Genomic DNA, 15,318 nt, shown 5'->3' with positions numbered 1-15,318 from the left:
TGACTATACGTAGTAGTTTGCAACTGAATAAATCGAAAGTGCGTGCAGTTCGGTGGAAAATTGGGAAAAGCGTACGCAGTTTACATTTAAGTGAAATGAATTGGCTTTCGGTGTTATTGATTTATATAATTAATTTTTCTTTGTGATATTAATCCGATCGGTTTGATATTTTTTGTGTGCACAGAAGCTTTGATATCTTTGTTAAGATTAAGATGTCTCCATTAATGGTTGATTATTTATGAAATTATACTGGTTTTTTTAAAAAGCAGACCAATGTCCTCGATTATTGAGCGATTTCGATAGATTTTGAATGCATGCGGCGTTCATCGAAAGTTTATCTTGTAAGTAGCATATCTGGATGTGTGTATATATTTATCGCTTGATATTGCTATTCAGGCGGTAGTCTATATAGTGTATAGATAGTTTGAAGATCGGTTTCAAGGCGGACTACTGTAGGTGGCGATTGTCATTCAGTTTGGAGTACTTACGAAGTTGTCATAGTAAAATGAACCAACCGTTTTAACATCCATCTTTATTGGCATTTATCGATTGTTGTTGATTATGCGGTTAGTGTATGATTTGTAGTTGATTGTTGGGTTATCATTGTTTGATTGATGATCAGATCGGATCGGATCGGTTTCGTTCGGGGTTAGCACACACATTTCGCATTTATTATGTTCGTTATCGAGAGACATAGGTGAGATAGGTGGTGTTTTGAAACGAACGCAAGAGTTTATGGAATCGAAGAAGAGCAAATGAAGAGGAGAGAAGAACACAAATGAAATTAGTGGATATATCCTGGGCACAGTACAGTGGCGTTATGGCATTAATCAGATACATATATACATAAACGGGTACACAGATACTTAGTCCTAATAAGTGGCAATGTGATGTGATGTGTGGGCGTGATGGGCGTGATGGCCGTGATGGGCGTAATGTGAACGGAAAAGGGGGCGGGACAAACAAAGTCTGCAGGCTGCAGGTGCTGCATGTTCAGCTAATTAACCAGGAAAAGCACTTAAACAATTAAGCTCGCGAATGCAATCAGTGGCAGTGGCAGAGGCGAAAGCGAAAGAAAGAAACTTACAGTTACCGCTGAAGGTAAAGCTACAGATACAGATACAGCTACAGCTACAGTTACAGTTACAGATACAGCTACATAGCTACAGCCTTCGCAATTATCGGTTAAATCATTTTAATTAACACTTGGCAGCGCAAATGTGCTCGTGCTGTGATTGTGATTTATCATATGCCACGTGTAATTGGTTAAACTCGCTCTTGCCATTGCAAAAAGTGTGTTTGTGTGTGCGCGGGTGTGTCTGTATTGATTAGTGTGTGGCTGTGTGCAAGTGTGTGTGTGTGTGTCTTGGCGAGTGTTTGCGCTTTTGATATATCGGATAATGACTTCATTTTGTAAATTAAATGTCGGGGGTTGCATCCCCAGCCGACCTGGCCATGCTGATGATAAACGTTAATTGATGGCACTTTGATGTGCATCTGACTGACTAACTGAGTGGGTGGGCACGTGAGTGATTGAGTGGTGGAATAACTAAGGTTGGGTGGGTTAGGTGAAAGCGGAGAGCATTTCGCTTCGAGGGTCAGATGTACGTTACTGGGGTTTTAAACGGAGGGTTCATCTACTAAGTGGTTATTCTTGACCAGTTTGCAGTCACACGCGCTTTGTTGAAGCATTTAAATGTGCAACATGATGTTTACAAAAATTTAATTAAGATTTCAGAAAACTTCTCAGTATTAAGATTAAATTACAGTATGTTAATAAACGCATCGTTGCTGCTTTTCCTATTTTCTTGCACACCAAAGCAGCTTTTTAACTGTATTTAACAAGTTCTACTTAAAACTATTTTCTTATAGCGCAGATCCTTTGAAGGATCTCGTCGGACGCCTAAAAGCATGCAACAAAAAAGGCAAACTCAGTTAGAATTTCAAAGGAATGAGGATAACAAACTAATGTCGTAAATTGAATTAAGAAAACCATAAACGCAAGAATCCAAATTTGGAACAATTCAAAAACGCAAAAACACAAGGTGAAGGATAAGAACAGAAAAATACCAGTGGAAACATGTCGGTCGTGTCCGCCGCCCGCTTCTTGCCCACTTCCAGTGTGTGATGGCCCATGACAGCGGCGGCAGCGGCGGCGGCAGCAGCGGCGGCGGCGGCAGCGGCGTTGTTTGTGGTTGTTGTTGCTGTTGTCGAGGTGGCTGCTGCGCCAGCGGTGCTGTGGTTGTTGTTGTTGTTGATGTTGTTCAGCTGGTGTTGCAATTGTTGTTGTTGCTGGTGATGGTGTGCCGCAAGAGGTGAGGTCTGTGTGAGTGTGTGTGTTGGTGTGTGCGTACGTGTGTCAAATATTTTTGAAAATTTGAATCGTTTTTTTTTTTGAAGTGGGAAATGTGCAAAATTATTAAAATATACAAGCATTTAAATGGCGTGTCCATTAAATAGTTGAGGGATTCCGATTTGAATTATTTAAGCGGCAGCGGTGTTGTCATTTTCAATTGATTTTTTTGTTCATTTTTTGTGCGATTTCCATGAATAATTAAATATTGAGTCCAAATTCGGATTATTTTTTTCAGCACAAATTGCAGGGGGAATATTAAATTTTGTTTGTTTGTTCATTTTTAGATTTTTCGTTCGTTTTCATATTCAGGTTTTCAGGTGCACAAGTGTGTGAGTGTTTTTGTGATTGTATTCGTACCATCCATCGTAGAAGCAGTTACAGTGTGTGTGTGTGGGTGTGGTTGAGTTTGTTTTTGTGTTGGCACAGGCGAACAGATGAAAAATACATAATAGTAGAAGAGTACGGAAGTGTTTTGATATCGATAAGTAAATAAATAGAAAAAAATCAAATCGTACATATATAATGATTATTATATTTGTATAGAGAGTAAATATGAATAAATCAAGTAGAAATCAACGGTAATCCAAATAAACACGATTTCCATTTGATATTGAAAGAGCCTTAAAACGGTGTTACTCATACCAACTAAATGTTAATAATTTCGATTAATATTCATTGGTTTATTCAGAAAGAAGCGTAAAACATGTTAGTTTTGTGTGAGTGAAAAGCCTTGTTTGGTTAGAAAATCGTTTCAAAAAAGCTTGCGAAAGCCAGCAAAGTGTAAAAGACCTGTGTTCTTAAATACATTAACTTACATAACTTAAATTAACTTATCTTAAGGAATGGCATATTGAAGGGTTTGCCAACAAAATCACACGTATGTATCTGCAAGTGATTCGGCCATTTTGACAAGACACATTCGCATTTGTGGGTTTATGTATTTATTTCAGGACACATGTTATATATCAAGTATACCTACCGATGTCCCGTTGCTGCTGCTCATTCATAGCTAAGGCAACTCAAGGATAATGTAAACACAGAACTCGGTTTTTGGTTTAGTGGCATTGGGTTTGTGTATTGGAACTATAGTTCTTTCAGCGTAACCCAGTTTTGGTTTTTAAGCCATATCATATACCCCAGTGTTCACTTTTAAATCCCCGGCAAAGTTGCGACCCCAATTTCCGTTCCCATAAATTTTCCGGCACAGCCCAATGCTAATGCGTTTAACACCGCAATTGGATTCAGCTCTTGCCCGATTTTCGCCCCTTTTGCCACGAAAGTGGACTCATGTGTGCCTAATAACCAAGAACCACAAAATAAAAATAAACCAAATACGGCAGCAGGACACTGGCAAAAAACTTAGCATACATTTGGCCACGGCCGCATGAAAGAGTGCACAAATTTGCATTTAAATGGAGAGGAAGCGAAAGAGACAGATAGTCTGAGGTGCAAAAGAGACGTCCAGTTGAACCGACTCCTTCGTTTTTTCGAAACGATTTTTTCTCTGGGCTAGTGTCACTGGGCATGAATGCTACAAATGGATTAATTCGCTTGGGCGCGACAACATCGTGGGGTGTTCACCATATCTACATATATCCCATGCTGGATGTGTGTATCGTATCGGGGTCGAGTCCATAAAAAACCAGCGGGTTGGCCCAGCAGACTCCGCTGGACAATTCATTGGCATGGAAATCTCTGCTTTTAGTTAATTTTCCGGTTCAAACGTTATCCGGCCCGGACTAATCCATGTTGTCCATGTCCGTGTCCGTGTCCGTATCCTTGTCCGTGTCCCTGTCCGTATACGTACACGTATCCGTGTCCCGTACAGGTTGACATTTACATTTTTGGCCAGTTCGGTGAGAAAAAAGAGATGGTTCTCCGTCCTGGTGTCCTGCCGTGAACCGATTCCCCTTCAATTTCACTTTTCCTCCGGCCTTTTTTCTTGGCCGAGATGCTCTTGTCACGCTTACATGCCAGGATTATAGTTCTGTGTGGTCGTTCGTTGCGGCAGGTGGCATATTCGCCATCGACGTCGAGGGGAGATTCCCCATCGATATGGGGCTTTTTTTTACCCTCTTTGGTTGCTGACATATGGGGGACGTTTCGGTGACCCAGAATGCCAAACAGCAATCATAATAAACAAAACTTAAACGCTTATCAACGACAGCAACAATAACACAGGGAAATAATATAGGAAAATCATATATGCAGAGGTAAATTTTTGTGTTTTTGTGGTGTTGTGGTTTTGTAGCGTCTGTTGGCTAGATTTGGATATATATGTAAGTATATAAAACAGTAAATACGCATGTAACTTGATAAGGGGCAGGGATAAAATAAGCTAACAGTATGTGGGTTTTAAAGGGTACATTTAGGGAGATATTGGAATACTTCAAAGTCGGACTACGACCAAAGTATAAAGATTATAGTTCGATGAAATCCTTTCACTTTGCATGCTGGACTATATTGTGTTTTATACAGAGAATATTATTATAAAGCTAAGAGATTTATTAACTTGAAACAGTCTACGTATAGGTATTTAACAATGAGATGTATTGAAAGAATTGGAAATGGCTCTGAAATGAAACAGCAGCATTTCATCGGTCTTGTATATTTGACAATAATTAGTTAGCTCATGAAATAATTTTGCCGCCCTTGATAATCCCTTCCATTTGTATGATATTCTTCTACTTTAAAATTCGATTTTGCGGGAGATCAAAATAATGCCCGATATAAAAAAACAACAACCATCGCAGACAGGTGCAATAAGGTAAGCGTTTAATTCCCATTTTTACCAGGCCTGTAATCACATTAAACGAGCACCCATAAATACAATTATCGGCTCAGAAAGTGGCAGCATGGCGGGGAGGGGAGGGTATGTCAACATATGTGCCTGGATGTTGTGTGCTTTCGGGAAAGTATCAAAGGACATTTTCATACAATAATCACGTTTGTCCTGCCCTTCCGCTCGACGAGGAGAGCCTCGATTGAATTACGCCTAAAATGCTGCAACAATTTTTCACTTTATGCGATATTATGCTGCAATTATGTGTGTCATTTTCACCACCCCTCTCTCACTCTCACTCAGTCTCTCTCTCTCTCTTCCACTCCCGCTTCCAGCCTGGCCAACAAGGACATCGTTGTTGTTTGTTGCGTCAAATAAATTTCCAGCAGAAAGCAATTAAGTCGCGAATTAAGTACGGCGCATAGGACACGCAGCCGGGAAACACGGATACGTACCACGTACGTGCCCATTTGTGCATGTATGTGTGAGTGCCGTGTTGGCCCGGCTGCCTCGCTTTTCCGCTTTCCCGCTTTTCCTCCGCATTTTCCCTGCTCGACCTGCTCCTGCGTGCTCAAAGTTTTAACGCGTTGTAATAAATGTTAATTTTGGCCCAACGAAAATCAACATTTATGGCGTGTTTTATGTGAGCTTCAACATATTTCCCGTGTTGCCGGATATTTTTGGCCCCACATCCCCCCTTTTTTCCTTCTGTTGGCGGGATTATGCTCTTCCATCTACCCACGCTGTTTGTTTGTTTCTGTCTGGGGCGCCTACTTAAAAAAAATAATTATATATTGATCTACAAACAAAATTAACATCTAAATGACGCCGAACACCCTGTTTGAATGGTGTCTCACCAAATGATTGTTGAACATTTCATTTGCCTTGGACAAACATAATTAAGTTCAGCCAAATGAGTTTTCAATTAGCCATAAAATTATATTTAATGTCTCTACACTGGCTTTATTTAAAAATTTTTATGCGCGAATCAAATTTTATATCGAATGAGTAGTACTATACTAATAAACAATCATTTAATAGAAATATCTAGCTGATTCTAAATTGGAAAAAATATTTTTATTTCTAGATATATATTCTAAAATGATCACTAATAAGTAACACAGAATCTGTAAAGGTTTTTTGAAAACTTTTTGAGTCCACATTGATTTTAGGCAGAATTATTTGGTTCATTGATTTGAATTTTTCTATATTCGCGGGGGACGAGTTTGAAATTCGCTAAAGCGTTTATTGCATAGCCATTGGCAGTGATATTGAATATGCAGCATAAATAAATAGCATAATTTGTGTTTTACAAATTTGTACGATTACACACATTTTTTGCAGCTTTTCGGGGGGAATAACAGTTATTTGTAAAGAGATTTTATATGTGAGGGCGTGTGTGTTTGCATAAAGTTAATTAAATTGTTTGCATGCGGCATTAACTTCTAATTAAATTTGCTTTAAATCCATATGGGAGAGATTTTCGAATGAAATCGAACGAACTGTGAATTTGGCATGAAATTAAAGCAAATTCAATCAACTATTTTGAACTAAGCAGGATGGCCTAAGGTCATCTATCGCTAGATATATACAGGATATATATAGATAGAAATATATATTTATATATTCGTGTGGCGTGTTAGTGCAGGAGTAAAATTCTGTGTTGTATTTCTCTGTTGAGGTTATTTGGAAAACAAAAACAGAAAACGCTAGTTGGGTGGCTTTTTCACAAACTGGTTTTTAAAATTTTGGTATATATTGATTTGAATTACGTTGTATCAGTGGTTATAGCTTAGATACCAATTTGTGAAATCATCGCCATTGCAAACATGTTCAAAACTAAAAATCACTTTCGCAGATAAACGAAAAATAAGGAAAATCATAAGATATTTAGGCAGCACAAAGAACACAAACGGAAATTAAGGAAATCAAAAGTACTGGGCTAAGGTTGATCGAACGCAAACGCAAAGAGAAGGTTCGAAAAGTATAGAAAAATATATAGTATATAGCCATACCGCAGCTGCAGCAGCGACAGCGGTGGCGCGTGTTTGGGCCGCTTTTAATTGTGCCTGTAGGTGCAGGGGGGGATGGAAGTAGCGGCAGGGGTCGCGTGCGCACCTGCCCTTCACGGCGTCCATGCAAACCGTTATCGAGCCGTCGTCGTGCCTGGCGACGCTCTCCTGCGGATGGGCGAACCGGCACTCGGATTCCGCCCGTTTGCAGGCGCCGCGCAGGAATTCGCGGCACACCTGGATTTGCGATCGGATTCGGGTTCATAATCGTTATCGTTATGGTTATCGTTATCGCATTGGCAATCGGATTCATCGCAATTATCGCCATCGATCGCAAACACACACACAACACGACGCCCACATTTCGATGATCATCGTTGAGTTTTTCAACAGTATTTTTGTGATATTTTTTTGGGATGGGCATTACATATCGGTTATATATATTATTATCAGGTGGTATATATATATTTTTCGATTCATTGGATCGATATTCGTGGTTGCAGCGCACATCGGTATCGGTTTTGGTATCAGTATCAGTTGATTGGTTGATTGGTTGGCGGGCGTTGGCAGCGGATAGCAAAAGTGGCAGCAGTTGTGGTTCAAAGTGGTTCAGTGGTGTTTTTCGGTTTGGAGTGTGTGTGTGTGTTTTATAGGCGGAGAGGTGTATGTGTGTGTGTGTTTGTGTGGAGTGTGGTTTTTGGAAATAATGGAAGGATATTCAGTAACAAGTTCATTTCTTTTGTTTCGTTTTAAACTTTTAGTTTACGTTTTAGTTTTCATCAAAAGAAAAGTTAACTATTTGCGCAAAAATATATATATATTTTCGATTCGTTCCAAGTCAAATGGTAGGCAAGTTTTATTTTTTTTGATTAGTGGTTAGAGCCGATACAGATGCATTTCAAATTTTGGTTTTATTTGTGTTAGGATATTTTTTGATTATGCTTTTTTTCTTGCTATTGTACTTGCCCCTTGGAATTGGTATTGCATTGGTTTATTTTTGGGTGTGGTTTTTATTTTTGCTTCATGCCGATTAGTTTTCAATTTGCATTTTTTAAGTTGGTGCACTTTTGAGTACGAGAAAACACAAGAGGAACACGTAGCACAAACATAACAAAAAGGAACAACGAGAATGCAAGGATTATTCAAAATCAGGAGTAAACAAATACACGAAGACGTTACGAGGAGCTCGGGGTGGACTGTTTGTAGAGAGTATTTCGGTGTCTGCTGATTCAAAGTAAATAAATAGCTTGAAAATGTGAAGAAAAGTCTTGAAATCAATGGCTAAACGTCTACCAACTCTATGCTACTAAAAAGATCCTCAAGGGAGTACGAAAAACGCTGCTACTCTTGAACTCCACATCTACGATGAATTTTATTCAAGGCCCAGGGGGATTTTCTAAAACTCTATATGGGGGTCTGGAGTATGGAATGAAAAACGAGCCTCCCATTCCGCTTTATCCGGAAAATGAAAACAACTATAGAAAAACGGGAAAATAAATGTGAAATTAGAAATTGATGTGCAAAGAATTCTGCAATTTAGTTTCTTGGTCTATTTACAGGGCTCGTAAGCTTCCTAAAAAGCTTCTGAAAAGCAGCTGCTAGGCCAAACTGCAATATTGTGCGATCGACTCATGAATCGATCCGTACTAATTCTTTTATATTATATAGATAATAAAGTTGTAAGGAAATGAAAAGAAGAGAACATCAAGATTGGGTGTCTTTATATTTGGTTTCAATTTGGCGGTGTTAGACAAATACGAATGTGTGTCAAAACGTCGAATCAATTTCTGGTTATTGGCGAATTATACAGTGGATTTTGGTCGCAATTTCAGCTTGATCTTTTGGCAAACTCAAAAGAACTCAAAACTCTGTACAATGTTTTCGTTTTTAGTTCGCAATAATCGTATACATAGTTTATTATTAATACTAATTAGAAATATAAATACATAAAGACATGCCACGAAAGGAAACATTGGAACGTAAAAAACTTTCGTTAAATCAATAAACACAAAGTAAGCGTAAATAAATTCGCGTTAAATTGACTTCATTGGATACATAAACATATATCGAGATATATATATAGTCGGCGGCAACAGACCGAAACTCACCTCTAATCTGTCGGAACGTGGTATTTTCTGCTGTGCCACCTGCACTGTTTGGGGCACCACGGGTCCCAGTTGGGAGGTCACGGGATCCGGACCCAGCAAGGCGGGCACCAGGTGTCCCGTTGTGTAGTACGGACTGTACGAGTTGGCCGGAATGCCGGTCAGATAGGGGTTTGTTGCCTGCAAAAGGATAGTCGGTCATTAGGCCATTATAAACATTCATCAAAATCAAACGGTTGCGTCCATCAGGACTTAATCGAAGCTCTGAGGATTTGAACCAAATGTTTATGTCGAGTCTAATTGGGCTGCTTAATAGCACATTCGCTTTTTATCAAGTTAAAGAGTTGGTCATCATATAAGAATCTTCAAACAGTAAAACGTGATGAATATATTAAGATCCAACTGTTTTAAGGCTTAGCAGTTCCTCGTAAAACATCTATTAGAAATTCCTGTCTGCTCAAATGAAGTCCTCGTTTAAATCTGTTTTATTTATGGCCTATCCCCATCCAAACGTAATGGTTCGACACCCCATTGAAGGCTTCACACTGCCCATTAACTGACCCCTTCTCGCTGGGCACAAATTATGCCTGGCACGCACTCGTAAACCTTTTTGTGCCCCCAACAACACTGGCTCTAATGAAAATTCATGCATTTTTCAACAATCAATATGGGCAGGGAACCCAGTAAAAAGTAAAAAAAATATATATAAAAACACTCGCCCTAATGATGACTGTCGTTTAGCTGCAAATCCACAAAAACCATGTCGCAAATTATTTGAGAATTAATTTTCGATTTGTTATAAAGCGGGAAAACTCCCCCTCTGCATGAATAAAACATTCCTCTTTCTCACTCTTTGACTCATTTTCGCGCACTTTGAATTTCTCGATTCTTTTTTTTTTTTTTTGCTCTGTTTGGTATTTTGGATATTCATGGTCGTGGTGGTGGTGGAGGAGTTCGCTTATAAATATTCATATTTTCGAACTGAAGGCCAGTTGGAAAGCGAATGGAATGGGGAAAATTCAATTAAAGTATTAGAGCGGCACTTACCACGGCTGGCACTTGGCCCGATATGACCGGTTGGCCGGGCGCGATGCCCATCTGTTGCATCAGTGCATTCTTGAGGGCCAAATGATTGCGTCCATTTATCAATAACTGATCCTTCAGATGCTGTGGTGGATGAAAGTATTTGCACGGCGGTTTATCACGATTACAGCGGCCCTGCAAGAAAATTCAAGTGAAATGTTTAGCAAATTTTTCCACTACCTAGTCAGCATTTTATGTACACATATAAATACATATATATATATATATGTACAAAGAGAGAGCTTCATAAATTTCCCCCGACTGACAGCCAGTTGGGGGTTAAATCTTTGGGCCATCCACATCGGCAGTTGGCCATAATTCAGTTTCGATTGCTGGCAGTGGCAATTTAGTAAGCGTGTTGGCCAGGAAGTGCTTTTGTCGCACTAAATAAATTACTAGAAACTAATTTATGTTAATGCCATTTACTCCTGGTTGCGGGTCCTGTGTTGATTAACGCAAATTGTTGTGCTTAACCTTAATGCCCAGGTCCTTTCTGGTTCGCTTTGCAAGGGTGAGCAGAGCTTTATTCGATTTGATTGCTCTGCTTGCTTATTTAACTGCTTAAATACAGATAAAGGCCTTAAATCTAATTAAAAGTATTATTTATATGTATTAGATGGATAGATCTTAAGGTAGCCAAGTGAAAAGAACTGACGTAATGTGTTATTAACAATATCGCGAACTTGTGTAATGCAATCGCCATATCCCATGGTAGTTGTTATAATAGCGAGCCATTTGAAGGAAATTACACTGCCTGCTGTAAACTTCCTGCTATGTAATTTGCGTTATCCTTGGCATGACTCAGAGTCCTGAATAACTTTATGTTCGTGCTGTCAACACATTTTGCCCAGCCCCAAAAAGAAAGCCAAACCAATTAACTGCATGCAAAAGCCGTTGCAATTCTGCTTCGGGGAAAATCAGGAGACCGAAATGTTCATGAAACATGGCATCGCAGTTTTCCAAACATATTTTCGGGCTATACGCGCGATCGAAATTCGTTTTTAATTGCGAAAAAGTAAAATTTCACTTCATTAGCACGTGTAATTGTGGCGCCGGATTAACGCGGCTCACTCTCCATTTTAAGCCGAAATGTCAACAATAATTATAATGACCAAGGCATCGAAAAGAATGGGCACCCATGATGCATGCAACATGGCATGTGGAAGAGGGATTTTCAGCCGTAACAAGGGCAGGCCAAACCGGGCAAACAAATATGCATGTAAATTATATTTAATTCAGAGCAAATGAAGTTAACAAATATTTGCATACCAGCAAGCAAGGCGACCAGCAAAATGAGTGAAAAAAGGGAAACAAAAAATTGCGAAATTTATATGTAAAAGGCGAAAATTGTGTGTGCATAAATTGATTGTTTGCCCTGGCCAGACGAGGACAGCAAATAGCAGGATCAGGACGAAAAGACAGGGACGGGGCAACAGGCAATTGTAGCAGGGACATGCCAACTCGTTTTTCGGTTTCCTTTCGTGTTCTTCCCCTTTTTTTTCCCTGCCGCTGCTGCTGATGGCATTTGCAATTTATGACGCCCCGAAAGCTGTACAAGATTTATGGCGCCCAACAACTGGCGCTAACTCACAAATAATTGTTGCCGAAACAACATTTGTGTTTATTTTTATTTGCTTTGTTATGATTCTCCAAATTATTTGCTAGCATATTGACAAATGCGAGGCGAACTGGGCGGGGAAAGTTTTTAATAAACTTTAAACTATGTATCAGTTGTTGGCACTCGTTGCAAAGCCATAATTTAGGCTAATTAATTGTCAAATACTTTGCATAGCCCCAACGTTCGATGGATAAATATTTGGTGAGCCAACAAAATGCTTTGCATTGTTGCCTTGCAATTTTGATCAATAAATACAGCACAAAATATTTATTGACGACAAGCAAATATTTTTATCCATCCTTCTGTGCGAAACTTTCAATCAGCAGCTGCCAGGACTTTCAGCACACACAAACAGGAATACACTTTGGCATATTTGTTTGTGCTTATTGGCGCCATTGGCAGTAATTTAATGCTTGGATTGAGTTTATTCAACAACAGCCAACGTTTTCAATAGCTGCACTTGCACACTCTGTATCGATATACCTCTAACTTTGTAGCTCTAATGCGATAAAATGCAATTTTTTCAAATCGCTCACTTGTTGCCCTTCTAACTGGGTTAATTGCGTCCTGATGGCCATCTAGTCATGTTACCTACATAATTGCTAACTGAATTATCAGTGTGCATAAGCGGAGGGTTACGTTATTGATGAATCTATAAATCGATTTGGCATTCGTTTTTCCCATTCAGCCATTCAGTCGTTCAGCTCTTTCAAGGGCTGTGGAAGCAAATTTAAATTGCATTTGCTGGCCACAATCAAATAAGACATTATTCTTACAGTCCAGGAGAGATGCTCCTTCGGGTGCAGGACAGACATTATCTTTGAGTGCCAAGCGCTTGCCACTTTCCACCTCCACCTCCCACCTCCCAGCCTCACCTCCACATCCACTTTCCCATTTCCCGGGGCAATTTCTTTCTTGTGGCTGCCGCCCGTAGATATGCAACACTTTCTTGCTGCTGCCGCTTGACATTGCCACCGCGATTTCATTTTTTTTCCTTTCCACACGCCACACTAAACATTTTCATGTCATTTCGATTGTAATCTGCATGACTGCCTCGCTCCTTGGGCGTGCGAAAAAAAATAGAAGAAACGAAAGCGAGAGAGTGAGAGCGAAAAAGCGAGTGCGAAAATTGCAAATGGTGTCCACTCACGCACGCAGGAGGGGCAGTGGCGGAAAATGGGAAACGTGGGGGGAAAATGCGGGGGCGCCGCAGCATATTTGCATTGCCAACGTTTGGCGTTCGCGTTGTGCAACTGAAAGTGGAACCCTTTTTAGAGCACTCGCCGCCTTTTTTCGCAACGCTTCTTGTTTCACAGCTTTGGTCTGATGCAGATTATCCGCTTTAAATTGCAATGATTACTTTTTCGCTATCCTGCTCCCCTTTTCTATTTTTCCTCTTCTGCGTTTTTTTTTTTTCTATTTTTTTTATCCATTTTCGGGTGGCATGATGGCAGTGATGGCATTTCAGAGCCATTTTTCTTCTTTTGCCAGGCCATTCGAAACAATGTCGCTGTCGTCTAGCGTTCTGGCATGCCATTGTGGAAAAGCAACAGCAAGCGGTATGGTGGCCATTGGCTAAGGAATTTCTCATGTTTTCATGCCAAGTGCAAGTCAGGTCCAGTCATGTATATCGTCGCGTATCGCATTGCCATTTGGTCGACATGCGTCTTGGGATCCCAGCTCCATCGTCATCCTTGCCCCAACTTAAACCCCCTTTTGGGTACGCAGCTGTTGGCCATCAGCGACTAGGAGCTGGATGCTTGGAGCTGGGAGCACTCAAGTCCATGTCCTCGTCCTCGTCCAAGTCGTTGGGTATTAAATGTCATTTTGCATTTCGTGACAAGTTGGCTAATCTGACTCGAAAGTTATTTATTTCTTCTTTGTTGAGTGCAAAGGAATTTTTCTTACACTTTTTTTTTTTCTCCGGCTACAGCTACAGCTTTTGCCCTGAGAGCATTTACATGGCATTTTCCCTCAGGGTCTCTGTTTGCTCGGAACTCCGTTCGCCCATTTTTCCCCCTTTTTTTTTTTGCCGAACAACTCTAGCTACTTTTCTTCAATTTAGCGGCGATAGGAATCGCCTTTGAATGTTAATAAAACGGATTTTTATGCAAATTTAAAACTGTTTAGTGGTTCGACTTTGCTATGCATTAAAAGAAGAAAAAATGCGATCGCGTCTAGAGCCCTTGCGAAAATAGACAAAGAGTTGGTATATAATACGAATGAAAAATGTTCGCGGGGCTTTGTTTGATATGGGGGAAAATGAATGGCAATGGCTTTAAGGTTTAAATAAGGTTTGGAAATTTTAGAAAAAATTTCTTATCCCAGTAAGTCCACCAAATATCTGCATTTCATGCATAATCTTGTAAGCATTCTAAGCAGCTTCAGGCAGTTACCAAAAAATAAACCGAAGATTCATTCCAAAAATTGCTTTTTCTTCATTGTCATAAACTCTGGAGGGCGTTACTGCCTGCAATTTTCCGGCAAGTGAGTGGGACTTATGATAAGCCACTTTGGAACACACAAATTGCATGTCCTGGGAACTTTTCAGCCTTATTTTCTTCCCACATCGTGCAGTGCAAACTCCATTTAAGGCTTTACATAAAACATAAGCGGAAAATGTTGCCGAATAAAAATGCAGGGAACGGGAAAACAACAACGCTGGCAAGCATAATTCCTGACACTCTTCGCTTTTGGCCATTTTTGAACGGCAAAATGCTGAGAGGGAGAGAAAGAGAGAGCCGCTTGCCAAAAAATTTAATGCAAACTAACGGCACTACAAGCTTTAGCACTTTGCATTCCACACACACACACAGGCATGCACTTCAGCTCACACACATGAGAGGAAGAGTTGGCCAATAGCGGGAGCTAGTAGATAGTTGAAAACTATTTTCGACGCTTAACGGAGAACTCAATTTGTTTTCACTTGGCCATGGCCAAAACGTAGCTCAATAACACAAACAGCAAATAGAGATAATCAAAAAGCAATTGCAAACAACAGCCAAGCCTCAAAACGAAAAGAGGAAGAGGGAAACGGGGTAAGAGAGCCGAACGCTGTGGACACATTGAGATATTTATTGTATAAATGCCGGCAACAAAATAAATTAAAAATGACAATTCACCGTAGGCATGTCCTGGGAAATCAAGGCAATTTTCCATGTGCCACACACACACAGATACACGAGCATGAGCACACACACACACACAGCCTCAAACACCCGACTGCAACTAGTTTGCAGTTTAATTTTCAATATGGCTAACCGGCAGAGTCGAGCGAGCGAGCATTGAAAATGAAAATATTTTCCTGAAATGCAAACAAATTGGCAAAAGGCAAATGGTCAATATTTGCTGGCCATAGGAGC

The 15,318-nt window shown here is 40.1% G+C and overlaps 1 protein-coding gene across 43 annotated transcripts in view; it reads right to left on the bottom strand.

Annotated features, from left to right (window-relative positions):
* The window catches only part of LOC6734891 (protein muscleblind), a 164,291-nt gene that overhangs the window by 14,513 nt on the left and 134,460 nt on the right, over window positions 1–15,318 (bottom strand). For 13 of the 43 annotated variants that reach the window (XM_039291978.2, XM_016168294.3, XM_039291981.2 and 10 more), the window contains 5 exons: window positions 10,303–10,473; window positions 9,259–9,435; window positions 7,154–7,387; window positions 2,071–2,322; window positions 489–530 (listed from right to left, as the gene is read on the bottom strand). In XM_039291978.2, coding sequence (XP_039147912.1) covers window positions 489–530; window positions 2,071–2,322; window positions 7,154–7,387; window positions 9,259–9,435; window positions 10,303–10,473 — 876 coding nt within the window. The remainder of the gene's footprint in view (window positions 1–488; window positions 531–2,070; window positions 2,323–7,153; window positions 7,388–9,258; window positions 9,436–10,302; window positions 10,474–15,318) is intronic. The other 30 variants (XM_039291985.2, XM_016168314.3, XM_016168310.3 and 27 more) reach the window with 10 other exon arrangements.

Source organism: Drosophila simulans, chromosome 2R (genome assembly GCF_016746395.2).
Source record: "Drosophila simulans strain w501 chromosome 2R, Prin_Dsim_3.1, whole genome shotgun sequence".
Classification (NCBI taxonomy): Eukaryota; Metazoa; Arthropoda; class Insecta; order Diptera; family Drosophilidae; genus Drosophila; species Drosophila simulans.
This window is presented reverse-complemented; position numbering and strand designations above follow the sequence as displayed.